Genomic DNA, 12,009 nt, shown 5'->3' with positions numbered 1-12,009 from the left:
CCTCTCTCTCTCTCTCTCTTTACGTTTTCTTCCACTCCATCATCTTTGTCCGCCTGTCACATGTTCAATGTCGTTCTGTGAAAACAGGATCATCTCTTCTGCTGCTGCCCGAGGAGCTTTTGTAACACACACACACACACACACACACACACACATACACACACACATACACTCATTGGCATCGCAGTTGAAGCTGTTCGGCCCGTTTGGATCCTTTAAAGCCGAAGTTGCTCTTTCTCTATTTAAAGAGACAGTAACGCTGGCAGCAGCCGGTTCGGCTCCGAACTCGCAACATCCGATCAACACGTCGAGCTGCAGGTGCGTCTTTCTTCATCTGTTTTAACACCTCACGAGTGTTATTTAAAGCTCTGTGTGTGTGTGTGTGTGTCAACATGAGGGGGGATGGGGCGTTCAAGGCCGTAGCGCGGCGTCGTATTCAACAGCGATAAAGCCACGACGAGAAAGCACCCAGAGAGGTAAACAAGGTTTGTTTACTTCTGCCAACGCTGCAGAATCACTTTAAAAAGTCTGTCTGATGATAATAATGTTTTTATAAAGTTTGTCGTGGAATTTTTCAACAAATTTAAGTATGTTTGTATATATTTTTTTTAAGTATCAAATAAAGAAACACACCACAAAGGGTTATACTGAATTAAAAATAATAAGAAAAATGCACAAAATAAACAAAAATAGAATAAAATAATAAGGAAAATGCTAAATATATACAAAGATCGAATTTAAAAAATAGAAATTCACAATATAAATAAAAATAGAATAAAATAATAAGAAAAGTGCTAAATATTTACAAAAATAGAATAAAATAATAAGAGAAATGGAAAATATATACAACCATTATATTCAAATAATAATATTAAATGAACTAACAAAACAAAATAAAACAGTGCAAAGACGGAGCCAAACAAGAGCGATATTTCCTAAAGTGAATAATGGAACTTCAAGATAAAAATAATCAATAATTTCCGTACCTGGTGGCAGATTTCGTGGACCACCACCATGGTCACCTCCATCTGATAGGATGACGACGACACCTCGGCGTCCAATAGGATCTTCTGCTCCACGAAGACGCTCAGCCCCCAGTTCTCCATGGCGGCGTACGGGTGTTTGGGCACCGCCAACAAGTCTGGAGACAAACACAGCGACGCCTCCATCAATAAACCGACCGCCGGCGCCGCTCGCTCACACGCCGCCAAGAAGAGCTGCCGGAGCGGCGGCTGGCGGAGCGGCGGCTGGCGGAGCGGCGGCTGGCGGAGCGGCGGCTGGCGGCGCGCGGCGCAGCCCATCCTGGGTTCAAATTAAAGTCATGAATCATTTTAAAAACCTGCCAAAGAATTCCGTTAATGCCCACAACATGAATATATGGAGTCCTCCGATGGAGGGAGGAATAAATGAAGGATGTCCCGGAGCCGAAGAGGAGTTCACCTTCAGTGAAGGAGACGAGGGAGCGCAGAGGAAGTCATTACAGGGCGAGCTCACAGGGAAGGGACCTTGCCGGCCAGAGGAAGACTCCTCAGAGCTCGGCATAGTCCCCGAGTACCGGGAGGTTGAGCTGAATACAAAGAATCCAAAGAAGGTTCTACCACTGTGGTTCTCTCAGGAACAGATAGAACCTATTGAGACTGAAACACCTCAAGAACTATCAGTTAACGTCACATTCGTGTTCCCAGAGGAAGAACCCAACAGACTTTTGGGAATCCTTTCAACTTTGAGTAAAAGGTTGAGCTGAATGCAAAGAAACCAAAGAAGGTTCTACCACTTGTTGTTATTTCAAGAACAGATTGAACCATTTGAGACTAAAATATCTCAACAACTATCCTTCGTGTTCCCCAGAGGAAGAACCCAACAGACTTTTGGTGATCCTTTCAACTGTTGGGTGGTTGGAATTCATTACTACAATAAAGAACAGATAATTAAATGAATTAAGAGTAAAAGGTTGTGTTGAATACAAAGAAACCAAAGAAGGTTCTTCCACTTGTTGTTATTTCAAGAACAGATTGAACCATTTGAGACTAAAATATCTCAAGAACTACCAGCTAACGTCACATTCGTGTTCCCCAGAGGACGAACCCAACGGACTTTTGGCATCAGGTTCAAGAGAAATTCATCAACAAGACAAATAATCAACAGTCTGGTGTCGACTGAGTTCTCCGCAGGTCCATCTTTGAATCAGGAGGTTGGAGGTTCAATCCCCGCCCGAGTCGATGTGTCCATGAGCAAGACACCTAACCCGGAGTTGTTCCCGTGTCTGAATGGAACATGATTGTAATTCACTTTGGATAAAAGCGTCAGCTAAATCACATGTAATTTAAACTGATTAAGAGCCAAAAAATGAGTAAAATGTTACACAAACTATTCTAAAAACTGATTTTTCTTCACCTTCTTGGATGAATTTGGACCTTTTTAACTTCGGAGGATCGAAGTTGGACATTTAAACTGAAACTCGCGACGCCAGTTGAATGAAGTTGGGCTTCTTCGATGGAACTTCTACTTTCACATGTTCTTTTAGACAGTTTTCATGCTGTTGTTTTTCGCGTTTCAACGAATAGAAACCAACAGGAAGTGTCCCGCAGAGAAACATCAGCGGCGCGTTGATGACAAAGAGGCGTCGAGATGCCGCGAGCGATAAGCAGCAGGCGTCTGCAGCGAGGTGGCGGCGCACCGGAGTCACGTTTATGTCTTTTTAGCCATTTTGATTTGTAACATACAGCCTGAAGGTTACGCTGCTCGCCTGTAGAGCACTTCCTGTTTCACCGCTCGCTCCTGGACTGGAGTCTATCATGTCAAATGTGTTTGTTAACCTATATTGAGGTTTCCACGGCAACCGAAAACCAAAGAGCATGAACCACCAGACCGGCATTTGTCTCCTGAGTGGGCGGAGACCAAACCAGAGCTGGAAACAAGGAAGTGTCTTTATTCGGTTATTTAGAGGGAAAAACGGGGGAAGCAGGAAGTGAGTTTCATGCTCCGGGAAGACAGCTGATTAAAAAAGCACGAGGTGAGAAGGTGAAAATGAGTTTTCTCACATTAACATACACCTGATGAGCAGGAGGAGGAGGAGGAGGAGGAGGGGGAGGAGGAGGAGGAGGTGTTTCTCTCCTGGAAATCAGTGAATCGACTTCAGGTCCTCATTTAAATTTAAAATCATATTCTTTGGCGTTTCATCTGCTCGAAGCGACGTTATTAGTTTTTCTTTTCTTTCGGGTTCAACTGATTTGTCGAAGAGAGGAGGAGGAGGAGGAAGAGGAGGAGGAGGAAAATATGGAGATGATTGACAGGTCGCTCCTCCACAGCCCATATATGATCACTTCCTGTTCACGGGTTGATCAACGACTAGAAAGACCTTCATCTCCGCGTCCACACGCAGAGCTCGTCCCGATGTTTAGTTGGAGAAGTTGAAAAATAATAATAATTTTCTCATTTACTGTTCTTCAAGAAGCTCAACACAACAAACAAACAACAACAACAACAACAACAACAAGCTCCCGGCAACACTTCCAGTCTGTTTGTACGTTTTGTCTGCAGCTGTCAATCATCTCAGCCCCCTGCGGTTTGACGGCCGTCAATCATCTGATGACAGTAAAGCACACACACACACACACACACACACACACACACACACTGCCAGTGTAACATATTGTGACCTAGAAAAGCTGGGCTCTAGACTCTACAGACCATAAAGTACTACATGATGACATCATGCTGTATAGAAGAAGAAACTAGATGTTTACTGAGAGAAGTAGAGTCATTATATAGACTTCTATACAACCAGAGGAGTCGTCCCCTGGTGGTTAGGTGAGAGAATGCAGCTTTAACACATGAAGCATAGACTTCTATACAACCAGAAGAGTCGCCCCCTGGTGGTCAGGAGAGAGAATGCAGCTTTAACACATGACGCATAGACTTCTATACAACCAGAAGAGTCGCCCCCTGGTGGCCAGTAGAAGGATTGTATGTATATTTTGAACTTTTTGAATGTTTAAATGAAACATTAGATAACAAGTTAAACTCCATTCAGAGAAACATTATTCACACGTCTCTGGTGAACACTGTTAATCCCTTTTCTGTGGTGTAGATATTAATACACAACTACTATAACCAATTATTGTCTTCTAAGCTAATATTTAAATATCTAAAAACAATTATGTATTTTCTAAACATTTTAATTGTGTGTTTTCATGCATAAAAACACTAAATATAACTAACAAATAAAGTAAAAGGATGAAATTAGGATTATTATTTTTTACCGTTTAACGATTTTTTTCGTGCTTCCTGTTGAATAAAATTATATTTGAACATCTCTACTGGGAGAGCCTTATTTAGAGCACGAGAATATCTAATGAGTAAATAAATAAATAAAATCTGAACCTTCACGTGAAGAAATATCCCAGATTTCTGTGTTTTAACCAACATGAAAACAGAACTCTCAAGGGTTATTTGGGAGTTTTTCCTGGTCCGATGTGAGGTTTTGGGGCAGGGATGTCTATGTGTACAGATTGTAAAGCACTCCGAGACAAATTTGTAATTTGTGAAATTGGGCTATACAAATAAACTGAATTGAATTGGTGGCCACTTTTACCCAGCATGCATCTCTCTGAGTGATGGAGAGCCACAGTGTGAAATGTTTAACATAATTTGACAGGAGGTTTTCATGCTGCGTCACTTCCTGTTAGGCTCCGCCCCTCACAATGGAGATGCCCTTAACGAGCGTCTTGAATATCTTGTTAAGGATTATAACGAAGAGAAAAGAGAGAGAGACACACACACAAACACACACACACAGACACACAAACCCACCCACACACACACAGACGGACAGGTTTCTGGTTGCCTGGAGACAAACAGCTGCTGCAGACAAGAAAAGTCTCAACAACAAACATTGTGTTTCTCAATTTTGTCCCAGTTTCACAGCTGCTGGTGAAAAGTGACACAAACAAACAAAGAAAAACTCTCACACACACACAAACATATACACACACAAACAGACACACAAACATATACACACACAAACACACACACACAAACACACACACAAACAGACAAACTCTTGAAGAACTCCATCGCAGACAGAGAGAATATATGTTTAAAATTATTATATATATGTATATATATATATGTATAAGGTAAATAATATATATATATGAATATATATATATATATATCAATTATATATAATATAATTATGTGTAAAATATATAATAATATATAAATAATATATGTAAAAAACATATAATGTATACAATATATAAGTTTAAGATATACTGTATGTATAAACACATTTATCACGAATGAGATTCAACAATCTAAATTCATTAAAGTTCAGCGTCGCCGTAAGTAAACGTTGAAAGTCACAACTTCATCTGCAGCTCGACACTCATGACAGCCGTCACAGCTGATCCGTCACGCAGCCGTCAGAGAGACACGGCAGACCATAATATGCATCAGCTGCAGCCGTGGCAACCACACGACCCCCAACACACGTGTGAGAGTTATTGTTCTAGCACACGCGTGTTGTTGCCATGAAGGACTCCAGACACGCTGTTACTCACACATATGATATGCTTCATGTGTTGGAGCTGCATTCTCTCTCCTGACCACCAGGGGGCGGCTCCTCTGGTTGTATAGAAGTATATGCTTCATGTGTTAAAGCTGCATTCTCTCTCCTGACCACCAGGGGGCGACTCCTCTGGTTGTATAGAAGTCTATGCTTCATGTGTTGAAGCTGCATTCTCTCTCCTGACCACCAGGGGGCGACTCCTCTGGTTGTATAGAAGTCTATGCTTCATGTCTTAAAGCTGCATACTCTCTCCTGACCACCCGGGGGCGACTCCTCTGGTTGTATAGAAGTCTATGCTTCATGTGTTGAAGCTGCATTCTCTCTCCTGACCACCAGTGAGCGACTCCTCTGGTTGTATAGAAGTCTATGCTTCATGTGTTAAAGCTGCATTCTCTCTCCTGACCACCAGGGGGCGACTCCTCTGGTTGTATAGAAGTCTATGCTTCATGTATTAAAGCTGCATACTCTCTCCTGACCACCCGGGGGCGACTCCTCTGGTTGTATAGAAGTATATGCTTCATGTGTTGAAGCTGCATCCTCTCTCCTGACCACCAGGGAGCGACTCCTCTGGTTGTATAGAAGTCTATGCTTCATGTGGTAAAGCTGCATTCTCTCTACTGACCACCAGGGGGCGACTCCTCGGGTTGTATAGAAGTCTATATAGTGACTCTACTTCTCTCTTGATGTATTCCCTCAGTAAACATTGTAAACATGAGTTTATGTCCCAGTCTCTAGTTTCAAGTCTTCTTCTATACAGCATAATGTCATCATTTAGTATATTATTGTCTGTAGAGTCTAGAGCCTCTAGGTCACTCTCTCTTTGTCCTCTTCTTCGTCCTCTTCATCATCCTCTTCATCGTCCTCTTCTTCGTCCTCTTCATCGTCCTCTTCATCGTCCTCTTCTTCGTCCTCTTCATCGTCCTTCCTGTTCCTTCAGGCGAGGCGGGACAGTCCGAGTTTAACGAACAGCTAAATTAAAACATCATGAACTACAGAAGTTACCTTGGAAACAGAATTCCAGATCTGTGACACTCTTCCGCCACAGCCGGCGTCCAATCATGTGCAAGCTCTTTGCCCCCCCCCCCCCCCCACACACACACACACACACGTCGGACGGGATTGGCTGACATCCTATTATCCGCCTGACTGGGACTCAGACAGCAGAACTAATTGGCCGGTCGGGTGGTGGGGGGAGGGGGAGGGGGGGGTGTCATTGGTTTAGCTCGAGGGGCAGAAATGCAAATGAGACGTTGTAGTCAAATTAAAATGAAATGAATCGTTAGATATTCCCGCAGGATGAACTTCAGGAGGTTTCTGAGTCGCACCTGAACATCACTTCCTCTCTGTCGACGGGATTCTCTCATTGAGGAGGAAACGTCTCCGAGCTTCTCTTGATTATATATATATATACAGGCAGGAAGTAAAGGTGGGAAGTAAAGGTGGGAAGTCCTCACCACTAGGGGGCGACTCCTCTGGTTGTATAGAAGTCTATGCTTCATGTGTTAATGCTGCATTCTCTCTCCTGAACACCAGTGGGCGACTCCTCTGGTTGTATAGAAGTCAATGCTTCCTGTATTAAAGCTGCATTCTCTCTCCTGGCCACCAGTGGGCGACTCCTCTGGTTGTATAGAAGTCAATGCTTCCTGTGTTAAAGCTGCATTCTCTCTCCTGGCCACCAGGGGGTGACTCCTCTGGTTGTATAGAAGTCAATGCTTCCTGTGTTAATGCTGCATTCTCTCTCCTGACCACCAGGGGGCGACTCCTCTGGTTGTATAGAAGTCAATGCTTCCTGTGTTAATGCGGCATTCTCTTTTCTGACCACCAGGGGGCGACTCCTCTGGTTGTATAGAAGTCAATGCTTCCTGTGTTAAAGCTGCATTCTCTCTCCTGGCCACCAGGGGGCGACTCCTCTGGTTGTATAGAAGTCAATGCTTCATGTGTTAAAGCTGCATTCTCTCTCCTGGCCACCAGGGGGCGACTCCTCTGGTTGTATAGAAGTCAATGCTTCCTGTGTTAAAGCTGCATTCTCTCTCCTGACCACCAGGGGGCGACTCCTCTGGTTGTATAGAAGTCAATGCTTCCTGTGTTAAAGCTGCATTATCTCTCCTGGCCACCAGGGGGCGACTCCTCTGGTTGTATAGAAGTCTATGCTTCATGTGTTAAAGCTGCACTCTCTCTCCTGACCACCAGGGGGCGACCCCTCTGGTTGTATTGAAGTCTACAAAAATTGACTCTACTTCTATTTGATTTATTATATTTATATGATATTTGTATGATTTATTGTCAATTTAAGAGTCAAGACGTAAACAACGTCTCTACGTCGCTCCTCCACAATCCACATATGATCACTTCCTGCAAAAACTCAAGATGGCGACGGACAAGATGGCTGAACTGAAGGCGTTACAGCGACCAATGAGAGACGAGGGGGTGACTCCGCCCACTTCTCATACACAGTGTGGATGAGTGATACTCGTTGGTTACTGAGGATAACAACGTCTACTGGGGGGGAGGGGGGGGGCATGATGTTGTGATTGTTCTACGGTCGACACATTGCGCAATCGCAATGACGAGGTAACCGCTGCCACGGCAACGAGTTCCTGAGTGAAGGATCTGGGTTCTTACACTCCTGCTCACGGACTCCCTGTTTATCTTTTGGTGTCTTAACTCAGGAACCAAAGGTCCACACACACACACACACACACACACACGCACACACACACACACACGCACACACACTGTGCTCAGTGTCGTGCCCACCCTGGCGGTCGTCTCCTCCCTCTCTGCCGCTCCGCGGTCGAGATCCACTTGTCCACCAATTATCTTCCAGATAAGAGCTGCTCCATATTCACCGGCACGAGAGGAGAGTCTGAATGTTAAACCACTTCACGTCTACCACACACACACACACACACACACACACACACACACACAACCTCCAGCACACAAATAACAAACGGGAAGGATGAAATGTTCATTACATCCCATAATATGAAGGCGCTGTACAGAATGAATTACACTGTGATGGTTCAGCTGTTCTCACCGGTTTGTCCTGAGGGGAGAGAGACATCAAGAGGGGGGGGAGGGGGGGTGTACATCAAAGGGGGGGGGGGGGGCATCAAGAGGAGGTTAAACCAACAAGGTTTCACTGAGGGGGGGGGGACATCCCAAGAAACATATTCCAGGTAGATTTGAACATGTGATAAATATGTGCGACATAAAGACATAAAGACATAGAGAGGACGTTGACCCGGGGCCTCTGATTGGCTCGGCTCGCTGCCAGCCGGGGGGCCAATCAGAGGCCTCGATTTTCTTTTTTTAACAGTCATTTATTTCGTTTTTTACAGCCGACGGGGGACGGCCTCTAGACTTAAGGACCATCACACACCTGGCAGCGTTTGATTGGATGTTGTTAACGAGCTGGTTCGTCTCATTAGCTGTTATTGTTAGACGCTCCGTTGGAGGACGCGGCGCTGCAGCCACTTCCTGTCCACCACTTCCTGTTCACCACTTCCTGTTGATGCCGGCAGATGGATTTCTGATTGGAAGTAAATGCTTTTTATTAATTAGATTTATTTGCCTACTCTCTCTCTCTCTCTCTCTCTCTCTCTCCCTCTCTCCCTCCGTCCCTGTAGGCTTTGAGTGCATCCACCATTTACCACTTTAATAATTCGACCTTCTGGAAGCAAAGCTGAGCGCTGAGGCGAGAACAAGTTTTTATAACTTCATAACTTCTTTTTAAACGGTTTCACTTTCACCCGGTAACGAGGTCGTGGGAATGTGTTCTGTGTCCACGTCTCTGGGAACTTAATACTTAAATACCTAACGGTGGTTTCCTTATGGATTTATATTCATATATAAATATATATAGTATATATATATATATAAATATACAAATATAAATATATAGATACAAATATATATATATAGTCATAGAAATATATATGTACATATATATATACATAAATATATATATATATATATTTACATAAAGATATATATATATATATAAATATATTTACATAAATGTATATATATATACATAAATATATATAAATATATATATATACAGACAGGCACACAGGCAGACACACAAACAGACAGGTGGCAGACAGGTAGACAGGTATAACCTCAGATGATTTATGGCTCCTACATGTGAATGTCGTCTCTGTAAACTTCATTTGTCGTCATAAATTATCCACTTCAAACAAAAACTCTGAAGGGAGGCAGAAAGAACAAATACTCAGGATTAATGAGCCCGGTTCACACACATACACACACACACGCACACACACACACACACACACACACACACACACACACACACACACACACACACACACACACACACAGACACACACACAGTTAATCTAGTAATTAAGCTCAAAACATAATTTGGCGTCGTTGTGTTTTATATATTCAACCCCTTCAGTTCCTGAAGTTTCTCTCCATTTAAAAAAAATGTATAGAAATAACAATATTTGGTCACATGACACATTTTTCACGACGTCTGTGAATCCAATGACAGCTTTTTAAAAAGTGCTTATTAATACATCATTGCACAAAAACTCAGCTCATGTTACCACGGCGACGCTCCTTAAAAACGAGATTTTAATCCCTCCGCTGAGTGTTGACTACAAATATCTGAAACAGAGCGGAGATGTTTATATATAAATGTGTAGATATAAATAAATATACATATATTCTCCTGTATGACACTAAAGAACATAATCATGATTATATTCCTGTTCAAAGCTGTCGTCGATGCTTATTAAGCCGTTAAAGGGAACGTGGAAGAGCCATAAATCTGATTCCATAATGAAATACCAATAAGTGGAAGTGGAGCCGCAGCTAAAGACACTTCTCCCTCTGTTCACGTCGAATCAAACGGGGAAGTAGAACGAGTCGTTTGATTAAATGCCGAACGCAGAACTTTTAAAATGTTCTGGTTAACTCCTCCGGGACGTGATTACATCACCGTTACACGTGTGATTTAATGTCCTTGTGAAATGAAGCAGAACTTCATCCTGTTAAAGACGTTTTATAATCCAGAGCAGCGAGGAGCCACAAAAAGATCATCAGCAGCACAATTATGAGATTAACTGTGATGTAATCCACTTAGAGCTCTAATCCTATTGGTCCAGCGACCGGCGGCTCGTTGGGTTCAGAGGCCTGAGGACCTGGACCAGGTCCATCTGAGTGGGTTCAGAGGCCTGAGGACCTGAACCAGGTCCCTCAGAGGGGTTCAGAGGCCTGAGGACCTGAACCAGGTCCCTCAGAGGGGGTTCAGGGGCCTGAGGACCTGAACCAGGTCCCTTTGAGGGGGTTCAGAGGCCTGAGGACCTGAACCAGGTCCATCAGAGGGGTTCAGAGGCCTGAGGACCTGAACCAGGTCCATCAGAGGGGTTCAGGGGCCTGAGGACCTGAACCAGGTCCCTTTGAGGGGGTTCAGAGGCCTGAGGACCTGAACCAGGTCCATCAGAGGGGGTTCAGGGGCCTGAGGACCTGAACCAGGTCCATCAGAGGGGTTCAGAGGCCTGAGGACCTGAACCAGGTCCCTCAGAGGGGTTCAGGGGCCTGAGGACCTGAACCAGGTCCCTCAGAGGGGTTTAGAGGCCTGAGGACCTGAACCAGGTCCATCAGAGGGGGTTCAGGGGCCTGAGGACCTGAACCAGGTCCATCAGAGGGGGTTCAGGGGCCTGAGGACCTGAACCAGGTCCCTCAGAGGGGTTCAGGGGCCTGAGGACCTGAACCAGGTCCCTTTGAGGGGTCGCCGAGCAGCGAGGAGGAGCAACCTGCTGCTCCTCATCATCATCATGGTTATACAGTTATACACAATGTAACATGAACTCACACACAATGTAACACACACAATGTAACAAACACAATGTAACAAACACAATGTAACAAACACAATGTAACACACACAATGTAACACGCTAAGGACATGCTAAGGACACGCTAAGGACATGCTAAGGACACGCTGTCTCTCCAGCGGCGGTTCTGGCGTCTCCTCATGAGGCCGTCAGGCGGCGGAGGACGAAGCTTCTGACGACCTTTAAATCTCCTCAGGTCAAAAGAAACAGACGGAAACGTCTAAGATCTAACATCCGCCCGACGACCTCTAAACGACCTGTAGGGGGCGCCGAGAGGACCAGGAAGCAACGCCTGTCCTGGTGGTCAGGAGAGAGAATGCAGCTTTAACACAAGAAGCGTAGACTTCTATACAACCAGAGGAGTCACCCCTGGTGGTCAGGAGAGAGAATGCAGCTTTAACACATGAAGCATAGACTTCTATACAACCAGAGGAGTCGCCCCTGGTGGTCAGGAGAGAGAATGCAGCTTTAACACATGAAGCATATACTTCTATACAACCAGAGGAGTTGCCCCTGGTGGTCAGGAGAGAGAATGCAGCTTTAACACATGAAGCATAGACTTCT

General features: G+C 44.4%; 1 protein-coding gene across 1 annotated transcript in view; it reads right to left on the bottom strand.

Annotated features, from left to right (window-relative positions):
• Positions 1–12,009, bottom strand: part of LOC130200309 (thyrotropin-releasing hormone-degrading ectoenzyme-like) — a 121,626-nt gene that overhangs the window by 58,592 nt on the left and 51,025 nt on the right. Inside the window, exon 5 of the mRNA XM_056424478.1 lies at positions 987–1,141. Within this exon, the coding sequence (XP_056280453.1) occupies positions 987–1,141 (155 nt within the window). The remainder of the gene's footprint in view (positions 1–986; positions 1,142–12,009) is intronic.

The sequence above is a fragment of the Pseudoliparis swirei genome, chromosome 10, assembly GCF_029220125.1.
Source record: "Pseudoliparis swirei isolate HS2019 ecotype Mariana Trench chromosome 10, NWPU_hadal_v1, whole genome shotgun sequence".
Lineage (NCBI taxonomy): Eukaryota > Metazoa > Chordata > Actinopteri > Perciformes > Liparidae > Pseudoliparis > Pseudoliparis swirei.
Note: the sequence above shows the minus strand (reverse complement) of the source record. Positions and strands in the feature narration are given on the sequence as shown.